This window comes from Pseudoliparis swirei, chromosome 7, assembly GCF_029220125.1.
Source record: "Pseudoliparis swirei isolate HS2019 ecotype Mariana Trench chromosome 7, NWPU_hadal_v1, whole genome shotgun sequence".
NCBI classification, from domain to species: Eukaryota; Metazoa; Chordata; class Actinopteri; order Perciformes; family Liparidae; genus Pseudoliparis; species Pseudoliparis swirei.
Genome location: NC_079394.1, coordinates 10,739,785 through 10,755,582, shown reverse-complemented (window position 1 = coordinate 10,755,582; position 15,798 = coordinate 10,739,785). Strand labels below are relative to the sequence as shown.

Sequence of the window (15,798 nt, the reverse complement as noted above, 5' to 3'; positions counted from 1 at the left end):
GGGGGTCGTGAGCCCCGCGGAGCATGTCGGGGCGAAATTCTCCCAATAACTCAAATAAATGCCCCGTCGGATATTAAAACACATTTGGGGGGAGTTGACGACAGAGAGAGAAACTTTTATTCTTAAATACTGATGAATGAAAAAAGTGGCTCCAGCAAAAAGGGCACCTTACTCATCCAGGGCAAAAGGGCTGGTGCTTGAGCACCACTAGGGGTCTATCTGTGCACGTGCCTGAGTACCTCCAATAAGATTGAGAACCAATGGCTTAGATGTTGTATAATTACTGCACGGCTTTAGCTCAGTGGGGTAAGAGGGCCGTCCTGCAACCGCAGGGTTGTGGGTTCGATCCCCGCTCTCCCCATTAGTTGCAAGTCGAAGTGTCCTTGAGCAAGGCACTGAACCCCCAGTTGCTTCCCGGGCGCTTCACCGCAGCCCACTGCTCCTTAATAACTAAGGATGGGTTAAATGCAGAGAACTAATTTCCCCTTGGGGATTAATAAAAGTGTATATTCTATTCTATGTTAGATTTTTTTTTGCTGCTGCAAATCAAACAAAAACAAAAAAAAATGTCTGGTTGTAAAGTCCAAGCTGTAACAAATGTGAAGCCATGCTAAAAGGTTCAGCTGCTGCTATCATCGGAGGAGCACCAGTGGCCGGGCCACAGCGTCCAGCTGGTGACGCAACAGCTGTTTTACATCCACAGCAAGAGAAACTGCAGCAGCAGATGGACGCCCAGAAGACCCACATCTTCCGCCTGACCCAGGGGCTGCAGGACGCTCTGGACCAGACGGACCTGCTGAAGACTGAAAGGACCGACCTGGACTACCAGCTGGAGAACATCCAGGTGCTCCTCAACACACACACACACACACACACACTAGACCTGCTGGTTATTTGCTGTCTTGTTTCTCCATCACTGTTAAAGACACATAAACAAATGCCTCCCCCGTTCCCCTGTCACCCTCTCTGTGAAGTGGAGTACTTGAGGAGAAATTCATGGCCGTAGTGATGTTCATTTAGCTCCACCTGCAGGCTGTGTACTCTCATGAGAAGGTGAAAATGGAGGGGACCATCACCCAGCAGACCAAGCTCATAGACTTCCTCCAGGCCCAGGCTCACGGGGGCTCCAAGAAGAAGAAGGTCAGAGAAAATATAGACGTTTTTGAAAGTCCTTTTTTTGTTGCCATTAATTAAACAAAAGACTTGTTGCTAAGTCTTAGAATCATGTAAATATTCACATCTTTTAAATACAGTTGGGAATTCTTTTTGGATTATGAAATCAAATAGTCAGGAAGATAAGACATTTAACTTTTGGTCATTTTTATTATTATTCCTCCTCCCTGGGTCAATTTGACCCCGTTCAATGTGACAATGTGATTCTTTAATGTCGTCAACAAACAATAATAAAACTCACACTTAAACTTTGGAAAACAAAATAAATAATAATAATTTCTTCTAATTTTTAGCTAAGGTTTAATAGCTGGGGTCATATTAAAATAAGGTAAAATATGTTAGTAAATAAGGTAAGGTAAGGTTAAGAATTGGGTCATAATATTGACCGAAAGACAAGAGGGTGAAACATTGAATCGGGTCAAATTGACCCGAAGGCAACACAAGGGTTAAGTACACTGATTGCATGTTGGGATATTTAAGATATTTAATGTTTTAAAAATAATATTACAAGTTTGATAATTACTTATAGTTAGGACATCCATGCTTTAGTCAATTTATTCCTAAACTTCCGAACCAATGGGAAAGTAAGGAGCAGAGTAAAGGTTGAGAACAGGTGAACACGGTCGTGGTTCCTTTGCCTCAGGGTCTGTTTGGGCGTCGCCGAGAGGATCTGTTGGCTGCCATGGCCGCCCAGACCCAGGGTCAGGCGCAGGGTCAAGGCCAGGTGTCCCCTGTGCCCTCCATCCAGCCGGTGCCTCTGCAATACAGCGACATGAAGATCGCTCTGGACAAAGAGCGCTCGCGCTGCTCTGACCTGGATGATGCTCTGCAGAAAATGAGAGCGGAGCTGCGATCTCTGAGAGAGGAAGGTGAGACTGCTCCTGTACTCTAGCTGTTACACTTTGAATGAACATGTTAGCGATGCTGCACACTTTGAACATTAACTTTAAAAAAAAGAAAAAAGAAAGTTGACAGTAAAAAAACAATCCAGTCTAGAACACAACAAGCTTAACAAATTGAAATGCTATAAGCTCAAAGAAGCAATCATTCCAACCCCAGCGGTCCAGTACAAGGATCACGGTAACTCTGCGAACCCTGCCTCAGCACGGCAGCAGATGATTATATCCGCCATGGTGAAGTCTCCTGAGCACCAGCAGGGTCCGACCAACCTTGCACCCTCCAACTCAGAGCGCAGGAAGGCGACTGCAACACCCGAGGGTGAGTGAACGGATGCTGTTTACCGACGTGCAGCCTCTCTCTCTACAGGTGCAGGTTTATCGCTCCATACTTGGCGTATACTGGCCCTCACCTTCACACACATAGATACACAATGTCACTCGTCTATGAAGCTCTTACTATCCTTTTTCTTTCACACACCATTCAGAGAGAAGGAGGGTCACTTTTGAAAGTAAGTTGTCCAAACTTATCATTTCCTCAGTGTGGTCTCTTATCTCTCTTCTCCCCTTTTGACCCATTCACATCCTTAAAAGGACAGATTTTAAAAGCTCTGCACTTTTATAGAAACATCCCACCAGGCTGGTCAGGTGAAGCAGAGAGAGTGCACAGCTTTAGAAATCTGAAGCATTTTGTCTGAGTCGATCTGATATGCAGAACTTTGCTGTGCTCACTGCAACCCCACCTGAACCCATCACACACTAACAGAGAAGAACCATAGTATAAACTCTGCAATGCACACTGCGCTGTTTGAACCCACACTGTGAAAAAGATACTAAAGGTATTATTCAGTCAACGTATTAAGTTAAGCCTGGACAATCCCTATCCTAGAATAGTGTAATTATTATTAGAAGTTATATACATTTTTGTGAGGAAATTGGCTGATTGTGACATCAACAGAAAGAAGAAGTAAAAGGAGAAAATAAGTGGAAAGCAACAAAAACATCAAATATTAATATTGTGTTTTCATATCTACATTTCTTCTTTTAATTATATGAAACATGTTGCTAACATTAAAAATCTTCGTATGGATATAATGGGAAAAATTATCTACATTTAATAATTAAGAAATAAAATCCAAAATAAATTCTCATCCGAGTTGTTTGCTTAAATTTTCAATCCAAAACAAATATCTGAGATAATAATCTCCAAGTAAATATCTGTGCTTGAGACTCTTCGTTGTGATGTGCACACAGAGTACTGGACACACAGTGGGACACTTGGTACTGACTGGATAATGCCTTTTAAAATGCAACAGTGGGAGGGCTCAAGCTCAAGGGATTTATCAAATCAATATTATTTTTCCACCATCTTTGTCTCCAGACTTTACTTGCTTTTGCATTTTTTGCTAAATAGCTTAAAGTTCTTTCGGAAACCTTCTTTTGTTGGACTGATTTCACCGTGGGTATGGCATGGTGCACTGAGGTTCTGAAGTGATGTTGATGTACCGGACACGGCGAGACACACCTAAGCCTGCCCCCCCCCCCCCCCCCCACTGTACTCAGAGTTCAGCCGTCGCTTGAAGGACAGTCAGAGAGACCGAGAGCGGTCGGTGCACCACAACACCCCGCACCGCTTCACGGTGGGGCTCAACATGAGGGCTGCCAAGTGCACCGTGTGCCTGGACACGGTGCACTTCGGGCGCCAGGCGGCCACCTGTCTCCGTGAGTTACAGATTTTATGTTGTAAAAAAAAAACCTGCCTATTATATAATTTTTTTTAAACGTATGTTCTATTGTATGAATTGAGATCATGAGACAGACAATGGGCTTTTGAAGCCATGGTGATTGGTTCTGCCGTCTCACTCAGACACAAGAGCCCAATGTTATTAAAAGGTGAGAACAATGGCAATGAGAGCAGGATGTAAGTCTGTACATCTAAGGATGTATGTCAAACCAGAGAAAAAACCTGATGACAAATTCAAACTAGAGACCCTTTTCAATGGGATCCTCCCAACTGCGGTGGACCAGGGGCCCGAATTGAATTGAATAATTAAAAGTCAAAGAATAGCATGTCATAAAGAAGTCATAGTGTAGTATGTCAAAAAATTAACTACTTTTATAATATGTCATTGGTCATCCAAATATCATAGTACATGTGAAAAAACATATCATATATTTCATATAAAAGTCATAGATATGATGTGTTTTTGCAGACCAACCCCTAACATTGCTATAGCACTAGTGTCCCACCCAAAAAAAAGGGATTTGGGATTATTGCAGAAAATAAGCTCTGTGTCAAACACAAGTTATGATACTTATACAGTTTGTTCAGCAAGATAATCTCCACAAATGAACTCGACCTTCGTTTTGATCAATGTAAACATCCAGCGGAGTAAAAGCTCCTCTGGTCCAGGACCACATTATTCCCATATGACTCACACACACACTCGCAAGGTGAAAACAACACCAGCATCGCTGCCTCGGCTGCTATATACGACATTTTCGTTGTTCACATCCTGGAGATGTCTCTCTAGAACAATGGTTGTTTTTTTCCTCCTCAGAGTGTCACACCTTGTGCCACCCAAAATGCTCCCCGTGCCTCCCGGCCACGTGTGGCATGTCCAGCGACTGCTCCCTGCATCTGTCCGAGGGCCCGTGTCGGGACAAAGGCATCTCCCCGGGACAGCAGCTCAAAGAGGCCGGCGGACACATGCACCTGGAGGGCTGGATGAAGCAGCCCAGGTCAGCTGTGGAGACGGCAATGACCTCGCTTGAGCTTTTCCTTCTCTCGCTGCTCTGTGGCATTCACAAACAAAAGCTGATTTATTTTAATGGACAACTACATGTTGTTTATATAACCACATGGGCCAGAGACATTCTGCACCGGTTCATATGCATCTTAGCAGGATGGTGTGTCTGTTTTACACGGATAAACTTCAATAAATACTAGTCTTGCAGATGATTCCATACCCAACATAAGGACTCACTGGCTCGTTTGATGCAATTAACGAATAATTCAAAATATGTTTATCATATGCTCTGATAAATGAGCATCGACAGTACAGTGTGCTTTTAATGTTTTTTATATTTTTTCTTATTATTGTTATAGTGTATTTGTACCTCTGTTGACTCGGAGGGCCCTGCAAAACAATTCCAATGTGTCTGGACTGTTGGTCTAGGCACAAATGGAAAATAAAAAACCTTGAACCTTGTTGTGGAGGCCTGTGCCAAACACCTTATTAATACACTTCATGTATTAATGCAGTTTCTCTTTGGTCTCTTCCAAGTCCTTTCAGGCACTCTTATTATGTTCTCTCTGGCTAAGTCCACCCATCTGCTCCTGAAAACACTCTAAACAAAGGCATTTGTTTAGTTTCCGACACAAACTGTTGGATCCATTTCATCATCTGTGCGTTGATGCAGTTGCTTCGTGTGTTTGCAGGAACGGGAAGCGAGGCCAGGGCTGGGAGAGTAAATACATGATCCTGGACGGGACTAAGGTGTCCATCTTCGAGATAGAGCCCAGAGAAGGTTTCTTTCTTTTGACCTGTGCAACACAACAACACACAGCTGCATGTCACAGAGCCACCAGAGGGGATCAGAGTTCATGTGTTTCTCTTTCTGTGTGTATTATTCAGAAGCAGTGAAGCCACTGGAAGAGTTTGACCTGTGCCTGTCAGATGGGGAGGTGGTGGTTCATGGAGCAGTGGGGTCGTCGGAACTGCCCAACACCGCCAAGTCAGGTACAATATACAACGTGTGCTGTCCTTCTCACGTCCTTCACATGCTCAGAAAAATCTCTCTTGATCCTATTTCCTCCCCTCCATCTTTCAGAAGTCTCCTCAGCAGTGTTATACTTCTTTACAAATGTACTCTCGTAGAGGCGCTGTTCTCCAAGCCCCCCCCCCGAGGGGTCATTTACAGCGTGTTTGACTAGAAACCATGAACACGTGCGCGGGTGTGAATCCTGAAGGCCTTCCTCACTTCTGTGTTTCCTATGTGTCAGACCTTCCCTACGTTCTGAAGCTGGAGTCCCGTTGCCACACCCCCTGTTGGCCCGGAGAGTTAATTTACTTCATGGCTCCCAGTTTCCCAGACAAACAGCGGTGGGTGACTGTGATGGAGTCAGTGGTGGCCGGGGGCCGAGCCTCCCGGGAGAAGGCCGAGGCCGACGCAGTGAGTATCTCTGGAGCAGGCGGGGGCCGACCGGCTCTGAGTCCACCACGGTCCCAGTGTCTCGGCCATGTGGTCCTTTAACTGTGCGGGGGCTATTCATGAGTTGACTATTAATTGAAAGGCCTTTAGGTTTACAGTTTTAACGAATGACCCCCCAGTGCACTTATGTGTTGTTAATTGTCCCCTTCTTCTCTCCTCTTTTCTTCCTCCCCTCTCTCTCTTTGGCTTTCTCACTGCTGTTTGTTGCTTTTTCATCGTGCCACATTATATGTCCGGTATATGGGCATGTTTTGTTGATTTGCTCTATTCTACCCGTTCCATTGGGTTTCACTGCAAACATAGGCTGCTGTGTCCAAAAGACAAATGGTTCTGTCTCCTCTGGTCCAGGTAAAACGATCCAAAGATGCAGACGTACGACCGACACACACACACACACACACACCTGCGGATCCTTCACGAGGCTCGCAGTAGTGCATGTGTCTGTCATCTCCCCCCTGCTCTCACCTCACCTGCTGTGACCACTCCTCACTCTGCTGCTCTGTCATGTCCTGTGTAAACTCTGTGTTTCGTGTTCTAGTTTAAATGTAGCTGAAACAAAGTCTGTTCTGTTTTATAACCGCAGTACACACAACTTCTCACCGAGATGTTTCATCATCTTTGGGTTGATCCCCTCCCGATGGGATCACAGTGGGGGGTTTACCTGCTGCTGTAGTCGTCTGTGTTTCTGCCCTGCTGCCCCTCTGCACCCTCTTTACAGACTGGGACTCAGGACACTTGACCGACTCCTCTGTGTCACTCAAGTGACCAATTTGGAAATATAAGCTTAATAACTTCTAATGAACTTGACTTCAGTTCGGAGGATTTAGAGTTTAGACTTTGGCATGTATCAGAATGACTCAACACTAATACTTTCTTCATCTTTTTCATCAACTTTTAACATCATTTCCCATACTGCTATATATACACACATTATATATAAATATAAGTACTGAGGTAACTCAGTCTAGCCTCATTTAGATTTTGCTGTTTGGGACATTTCTGGACGTCAACCTCGATTCAAAAACATAGCGACCAGGTGCCAGATTGTAACCTGATAATTTATTTATTTATCTTTAAAATGTGTTTTTCTTTTGTAAAACATAAGACAAAGAAATGTTGAAAGTGTACTTTTACTGTAAATTAGCTGATGATAATAATAATAGTTAAAGGTGGTTCAATGGTTAACGATGCAATAACTTCACCCACAAGTAACTGGACTTCAACATGGAGACTGACTTGTGACTCGGTCCCACCTCTGACACTGTTGACCTGCACACAGTCCTCCAGCCCCTCTGTTGTGCTCCACTGCTGCCTCCCCTGAGGTCACCTGGAGGTCGTGACCCTGCTGACCTCTCACCCCTCTCTGCTCTTACAGAAGCTGCTTGGAAACTCTCTCCTGAAGCTGGAGGGAGATGACAGGCTGGACATTAACTGCACCCTCCCCCTCACAGATCAGGTACTGATATCGATGACATCATATTTAATTTCCTTTATTGGGGTTTGGTGGACACATACAGTAAACATATTTTTTAAATTAAATAATGAATCTGCTGTTTTTAGAAATTGTATCATGTTGCTAATTTAGAAAAAATCCACAGTAGCAATTATTTTCAAAAGTATAATTAATTAACGGAGGGGCATGGATACCGAGCAGATGTTCGAGCGTCGCTGCCCAGGTTCGCCACATGTCACTCCCGTTTGAAGTTGCACCATGTTCACCGAAATAATGACGCATATGTTAATGATGTTGTTTTCTTGCCGTGCTGCAGATAGTCATGGTGGGCTCGGAAGAGGGCCTGTATGCCCTGAACGTTATCAAGAACTCTCTTACTCACGTCCCGGGCCTGGGATCAGTCTTTCAGATCCACATCATCAAAGAGCAGGAGAAACTTCTGATGATCGTGGGTGAGATGGAGTCGATAGAGGATAACAACTGTCTGCGGAGCAGCAGCATCTGAGTCGAGACTTTTAATTAATTCAATTCAGGGAGCGAGTATATCTTCCATATAAATACATTTCAATCACACTAATAACCCTCAAGAATTGTTTTATAAATAATCCCTTTGAAAACCAAAAATGAGTTGACCATTCTTATATCCATTTTAACGTTGTTCCATAATTGTCCTCCTACAATCGAAACACATCTTCTTTTAATCCCCCTTTTAGCCTTTTGTACAGTAAACTTACAAACATCTCTCAAATCATATTTACACTCATGTATAAAAAAAAAAACGTTGTACACAGTCTGACAGTGACTTTTATTCATCATTAGACTAACTTTGAGAATCAACGCTGCCATCTAATAATTCAACGCAACTCGTGGATGTGATGCCTCGGGTCACATGTGCACCGTCGGCTCCGGTGTGACGTGTGTCTGTGTGCGCTGCAGGCGACGAGAGGGCCTTGTGCCTGGTGGAGATTAAGAGGGTGAAGCAGTCTCTGGCCCAGTCCCACCTGCCCAACCAGTCCGAGCTGGCTCCCTACATCTTTGAGACGGTGAAGGGCTGCCACCTGTTCGCTGCAGGGAGAGTAGGTCTCCCTCTCCTCTTTGACACTTGGCATCAAGCTTCCTGACTTTAAAGCGCTTTGTTTTTTTTGTTGGTGGACTTTAGGGAGTGACGTGTGCGCGTTCTGTTTACAGATAGACAACGGACCTTGTATATGCGCCGCTATGCCGAACAAGATAACCATCCTGCGCTACAATGACAATCTCAACAAGTACTGCATTCGTAAGGCGAGTATGACCTGCTGGTTCCATCTGTTCATAAGACACCACGTCCTAAAATACAGTGGAGAAAAGCAATAACAACCAAAGAAGGATGTAATCAGGTCAAAATAATAATAGTAGTAGTAATAATGACAAAGCACGCCTGTTGATACCCGAGTTTTGAGATTTAGAAACGGAAATAACTAACATTTACACAAATGTCAGTGAAAGCTGGATTTTCCCCTAAAATAGAAGTAATTCCCAGCGTAAGTTCCCCCGATTTCTAAGACACATAATGCGAACATGACAACGGGTCTTATGGTTTCCTGGGACCTACAGTGGGTTCCCCAGTTCTACATTTAGTCCCTCTCAGGGTTCTATGTTCCCAGGTTTCTATTTTCCTCGGGTCCTATGTTCCCCATCAAAAATAGGGTAAAATCTCACATGGGAATTCAATAGTCTGACATGCAGCAATAAGTCATTCTGGGTAGTGTTGTAGATCATACCCAAGGAGGAGCGTTAATATGTGTTCACAGAATCCTGAACATTGGAACCTTGGAGCATAGATACCCTCCCCGATAAGAAGGGAAGCAGATAATTAGCATTTTCTTCCAAGTTAAAAATGTGTCAGGATCTCATACATTTTACGTTAAGAAATAGAGAATACAAAGTCCTGACCAGTGGAGACCTTCTGCCATCGTAAATGTTTCTAAACAGCCCAAAGTGTCTGTGTCCGTCGCTCACGTCTCCGTCCTTCACCTCACAGGAGATTGAAACTCTGGAGCCCTGCAGCTGCATCCATCTGACCAGCTACAGCGTCATCATCGGTACCAACAAGTTCTACGAGATCGAGATGAAGCAGTTTGTGCTCGAGGGTGAGGACGACGACAGGAGAATATCACAACATAAGCACAACAGCAGCGTTGGTGTTAGAACAATCCAAAGATATGGGAACACCTTCAGCTGAAAGACAAACCAGCCATCCTTTTCTGTTGTTTCTTCAGGGAAGTGGCACATATCGGTTACACGTAGCATTTCTTTAATTTTCTTATCTGACTGTGGTGACCTTCTTATATAGAACAAAAAACTCCCGCACACTGTAAGTGAAGCCCACAGTGTGCTTGAGTTAATCTTGCTCTATCGTGTTGACCCTTCGTGTTCTCCGACTCACCTGTTGACGCACTGGTGTGCAGAAGCTCTCTCTTTTCTATTACAATACCACGATGTCATACAATTGGGTGCCAGACAATCACAGGATGCAATTTAGGAATCCTCTCACTCGATATGTCCATAACCCTCATAAGACGTATTATTACTAATGCCCACTGCAGAGTTCCTGGACAAGAACGACGTGTCTCTCGCCTCGGCGGTGTTCGCGGCCTCTTCCCACAGTTTCCCCATCGCCATCATGCAGGTGGCCAGCAGCATGCAGAAGGAGGAGTACCTGCTGTGCTTTCACGGTGTGTTTGAATGCACATCTGCTCAGTTAATTGGTAGCCTATGATATACAAAAATGGTACTTTGTAAAGGAGGGTGGCACTTATCTTTTGTATATCGTTCAGTTTCCACTGTCAGCGACACAAGACGTAGCTTGTTTTGACACACTGAGGAGTGTATAGTAAGCGTTGTGTGTGTGGCAGAGTTCGGAGTGTTTGTGGACACGTACGGGCGAAGAAGCCGCACTGAGGACGTTAAGTGGAGTCGTCTGCCTCTGTCTTTTGGTAAATACACTTTGTAACTTCTTAATGCACCAATGTCAGCAATCAGCCATATGGCATCATTGATATGTTCATGTTGTTTCCCTGGCGCAGCCTACAGAGAGCCCTACCTGTTTGTCACCTACTTCAACTCTCTGGACGTCATTGAGGTTCAGGGTCACGCGTCTCTGGGGTGAGAGAGACTTCAGGTTTCCTCTGACTCCATTTTGAAAACCGTAAGATTGTGGCTGTATTTGACATTTCTCACCTGGCTGTCCGTAGTCCGACAGTGTTGGCTCACCTGGACATCCCCAACCCTCGCTACCTCGGCCCAGCCATCTCCTCCGGGGCCATTTACCTGGCCTCCTCTTACCAGAACAAACTGCGGGTGATCTGCTGTAAGGGAAGTCTGATCAGGGAAACCGGAGAGCTGCAGAGGACCGGCTCCAGCAGAGGGTCAGCGCCCTTCCTCAGTTTGAGCAACAACAATAAAAACACAGTCACAAAATGAGGAGAATAACAGAATTGAACATGTGACCTCAAAACACTTTGCGTCATTGTTTTTATTGCATATGCCAACAGCGCCATCTGCTGTAAAAGATATAAAACCTTGTTTTTTGTGGGGTTTTCCCGATAACGTTGCCAAACACTGTCTTTGCTTCCTCTCTGCAGAAGTCCCAGTAAGCGAGGCCCCCCCACCTACACCGAGCACATCACCAAGCGTTTGACCTCGGGCCCCGGCAGCCATGACGGCCTGCATCGGGAGCCCAGCACCCCCCATCGGTACCGGGAGGGCCGCACAGAGTTCAGACGGGACAAGTCTCCCGCCCGGCTGCTGGACCGGGAGAAGTCCCCGGGCAGAGTGCTGGACAGTCGCAGGGAGAGGTCACCGGGGAGATTCGGAGACAGCGGCCGGCTTCATGCCGGGTCTGTGCGCACGCAGCTCGCCCCCGTTAGCAAGGTAATGTGGGCGTGTCCTGCGGCTCGGCATGTATAGCACACAGCCACGTCTCCTTGGTTTATTCATTGAGTACAAAAGAGAAGAAACAACATGCCGATGTCCTGTCACACACACTGGAGAACGGTCATTAATATACATGTGCATGTGATCAGGGATGGGCCAGCGGGGGGCCGGGCCGCCCCCAGGGGCCGCCATCAGGGGCCTGGGCCTGAGCCTCCGATGAATATGTCACGGATATTAATATGCGATGATGAGAATATGATATGCAGGCTTATGCTGGTCATGTCAGCAATATAGTCCAAGTAGTCCTACTGAGGATGGATTATTGAACAGGCTCTGGGGCCCACTAGCCCATGAGCTCAGGGGCCCCAGGGCCCAGAGGGCCAGGGCCCCCTGAGCCCGGGGCCCATGAGTGAGGGGCCCTTGGGGCCATGGGGTTCTGAGGGCCCTGGCCCATGCTGAGGGGGCCCTGAGTGAGCCCAGGCGGCCTGCCAGGGGCCCTCAGGGCAGGGAGTGGGGGGGGGCCCATGAGCCAGGGGGCAGGGCCCATCAGGGGGGCCCATGGGCGGGGGGGCCCGCAGGGCAGGAGGCTGGTGCCCCGGGGCGCGTGAGGCCCGTGAGCCCAGGGGTGAGGGGGGGGCCGCCTGCCTGGGGCCCGAGTTCGTCTGGAGCTACTCGCACATTGCGTAATGACCGTGCATTTATGTTTTGATCCCCGTTATTTATTTATTTTTTTAGCGTTATATCAGTTATAAATGTATAGCAAAAAAGAAAAAACTCAAAAAGTATTGAAATTTGGTGGGATGATGTTTATTATCCGGGGACCAGTTGATTAGATTTGGGTCAGGATCGGGGTCAGTCATCGGTCAAAAGGTCATGGAAGGTCAAAAACATTTAGATTGGCAAAAAAAAAAAGTATTGAACGAATCGCATGATGGATTGGATTGATTGATAGTTGGGATCAGGATTTCGGGAATTAGATTTTCGATCGGGGGGTCGGTCAGGTCAAATGAAAGGTCATGAACAGGAATTTTCTTTCTTGAATCATGGAATTTGGTGATTTGATTTATTATTTGGGGGACCATTGATTAGATTTTGGGGTCATCAAGGTCAAGGTCAAGGTCATGGAAAGGTCAACATTTTTTTTTAGCACGTTTGTCCATTTTGGCATGCCAAAATGCATGCAATTCAAATGCCAACAATGTCCAATCTTGTGATATGCGTATGACCAGTGCGAAAAGTAGTTAACATTGTATTGATATGAATATGATGATTGATGATGATGACGACGCGCCGTATGCCGGTATATATGCTAGGCAAGTCATTCATGTCACACAGGGCCAATGTCCTACTGGGATGGGATATGAGACGAGCCTACCCGCACAGGGGCCCATGAGCTCGGGGCCCCCCTAAACCCTAAGCGCGATGCGTCGTCGCTGTGTATTGTATGTATTGATGATATGATATGACCGCGCCATGCCTTAGCGGTATATGCTAAGTCATTCATTCCATGGTCATATAATTAACGTTATGTATGTTGCTCTGCTCAGCTCCGGTATTCCATTGTTCCTGTTTTTGTGTTTGTTGTAAAAAAAAAAATATATATAATATATTTTTTTTTTGTTTACAATTTTTTTGGGTTTTGTTTTTTTGCGGGTGGGTGGGGGGGGGGGGCCTTGACACGTCCAGCAGGCCCAGGGGCCCGTGGTTTCTTAATCCGTCCATGCATGTGATATGTGTGTAAATTATGCAATGCAATACCATGACTTTTCATTACGATTTTTATGGCCTGCTATTCAATTTTGGGGGGACTTACTTTTGTGGGATACGATACTACGACTTTTATTTTTGTAAACAATAACTTTTTATAAGACATCATTTTTAATGACTTTAATAATTATTTCTTTATTGGAATTTTTTTTAATGCATTTCTGCGAGCTAATCTATGCCTTTCTTTATGTAATACTCTTTGATGACATTTATGACGAAGGATAATCAGACTTTTTTGACATACCTTTTATGAATATTACTATAATATAACTTTAATGACGTTTTTGTGGCTGGATTGAGACACTTTCTCTATGATAATTGCTAGTAAGACTTTATGGCATAATAGAATATGACTTTATAATTATTAAAATGTTTTAATGTGGCATACTATAATGTGACCTTGTATCGCCTACGAAACTTTGACTTTTTTAATGTCATACCTGATAAGATTCTTTTTTTATAAAAATATTCATGACATATTATACTAACTTTTTTTAACGCAAACTATACTCTGACTTACATGTTATGTGTTGTATTTTACCGTGACAGAAATTATTTATGTTTACGGTACTTTGAAGTTCCCCGTCTCCTGCATCCTGGTTTTATTCCTGTCGTTCCACCACACCTGTTTGTCATTAGTTGATTAGCCTCGTGTGTATTTGACACAGACAGACGTACTGGTGTCAGGTTGTCTGTTTCACTGCGCCTGTCCCTCTTTGAATTTGACTTGTTTTGGTTCTTATTTGTTTTTACTTCTATTTGCTGCTGCCAGATGCCTCAGTTTTTGTTAGTGTTGTTTTTTTTTACACCAGCTTTAATTATTAAAGCTCACTTTTTGTTTTGCTTCTTTCGATTTCCCATCCTTTAGAACTCAAACCCGTGACTAATTAAACACATTTTTGTATTACTTATTATACTATGATTATTTCATGACGTCTCATAAACTAAAATGACCACCTGCAATCCATGTCTGTCCATAATATCATCACTTCGTTATTTTGTACGGCACATTAAACGATGACAATATTCCCCATCACATGCATTAATAACTCCTGGTGAGTAAACACTACAGTAGTAACAATAGTCTTATCTTTTTACCTGTGCAAGAATTTTTTTTTTTTTTAAAGAAGCTAATCCTAAATGTAGTGGGGGAGATTTTTATTACAAAAACCCATAACTCTGAAAGGTAGTATAGCACAAGAGGATGTAATATGAAGATGCAAACTCTGTTCCAACTGTATTTTAATTTAAAAGTTTAAAAGTTGAACCTCTTTGTCCCCGTTGTCGTCTTGCAGGTGTGGGATCAGTCATCGGTGTGAATGCACCTCCACGTTGCTCCTGATTGGAGACTAAAAATAAACTATGGGAAACTCTTGATCCACCCGAGTGCAAGCACACACACACACACACACACACACACACCATTGCCTGTACATAGTGCAGTCCCAGTCCCTCGTCCAGTAACACATCACCTGCACTGGGACCCGTCTCCTCACGTGCGTTCATGGGAGTACTCCCAGTGGTTCTGGTGCCAGGGAGCCGACGCTGATCTACAGATGGAGATAATCTACTTTATATGTACTCAAAGTTGTAAATATTGGCGTCTGAGTTTTTATAGATGAAAGGGAAAAGTCGGCTGGTAAAAGCCATGTATATATATTTTTTAACAATGAGTTTCTCAAGATGTTGCAGGGAGATTTACGCCGTTGGTTACGACACGTATCAATATTTAATTAGAATCTGAAGTTTATTGATGACGCCGAGGTCCGAGGAGGCAAGACTGTGCACATGAGATTGGGTTTGAACGGGAGTTTAAAAGAAAGAAGCTCATTCTTGTTACACGACCAGTCTTCTTTCTCTGGATCAGATGTTTTAGCCTTTTATTATATAATTGCTTTGACAGTCGTCGTCCGGCCATACTTTGTGAAACAATTATTACGCAAGTGTTCCTCGTGTTGTTTTGAGCCAACATAACATCGGCTCTGCCTCCGAGGCCGGACGCCCTGCAGCCCGCGTGGCCTCCGCCTGCTCCCGGTCCTCGGCCGCTGCTCCTGACTCCCGTTTCTGTGCAGTGCTTTGAAGTCTAGTAATCGTCACTTTCCAGTCGGCAGGACCCCATCCCTTCATCACAACAGTGAGCACGACCACTCGTAGAGCGGCACTCGTCCACCCCGATTCTCTCGCTTGTTCCTTTCCGTTGTGTATTCACTTGGATTTGCATTCAATAAGTAGACGTTGATGTTAGACAGTAACTTAAGATGTTCTTGATTTTTGGAGATGTATACTAGTATATGCATTAAACGAAGTGTCTTTACTCCTTTTGTGTGTATGTGTTTTCAGATATTTCATCATGCGTCGGGTATCAGTGAGAGCAGATAT

General features: G+C 44.7%; 1 protein-coding gene across 3 annotated transcripts in view; it reads left to right on the top strand.

The window, feature by feature from the left end:
• The window catches only part of LOC130197410 (citron Rho-interacting kinase), a 47,325-nt gene extending 31,592 nt beyond the window's left edge, over nt 1-15,733 (top strand). For 2 of the 3 annotated variants that reach the window (XM_056420072.1, XM_056420073.1), the window contains exons 20-41: nt 704-844; nt 1,021-1,140; nt 1,817-2,042; nt 2,233-2,391; nt 2,558-2,581; nt 3,633-3,791; nt 4,631-4,811; nt 5,512-5,600; nt 5,708-5,812; nt 6,076-6,245; nt 6,588-6,632; nt 7,660-7,740; nt 8,054-8,189; nt 8,674-8,813; nt 8,926-9,018; nt 9,758-9,866; nt 10,323-10,451; nt 10,632-10,712; nt 10,803-10,881; nt 10,971-11,144; nt 11,361-11,649; nt 14,715-15,733. In XM_056420072.1, the coding sequence (XP_056276047.1) occupies nt 704-844; nt 1,021-1,140; nt 1,817-2,042; nt 2,233-2,391; nt 2,558-2,581; nt 3,633-3,791; nt 4,631-4,811; nt 5,512-5,600; nt 5,708-5,812; nt 6,076-6,245; nt 6,588-6,632; nt 7,660-7,740; nt 8,054-8,189; nt 8,674-8,813; nt 8,926-9,018; nt 9,758-9,866; nt 10,323-10,451; nt 10,632-10,712; nt 10,803-10,881; nt 10,971-11,144; nt 11,361-11,649; nt 14,715-14,738 (2,754 nt within the window). In that variant the 3' untranslated portion in view covers nt 14,739-15,733. The remainder of the gene's footprint in view (nt 1-703; nt 845-1,020; nt 1,141-1,816; nt 2,043-2,232; nt 2,392-2,557; nt 2,582-3,632; nt 3,792-4,630; nt 4,812-5,511; nt 5,601-5,707; nt 5,813-6,075; nt 6,246-6,587; nt 6,633-7,659; nt 7,741-8,053; nt 8,190-8,673; nt 8,814-8,925; nt 9,019-9,757; nt 9,867-10,322; nt 10,452-10,631; nt 10,713-10,802; nt 10,882-10,970; nt 11,145-11,360; nt 11,650-14,714) is intronic. The other variant, XM_056420074.1, reaches the window with a different exon arrangement.
• The last annotated feature ends 65 nt before the right edge of the window (nt 15,734-15,798 follow it).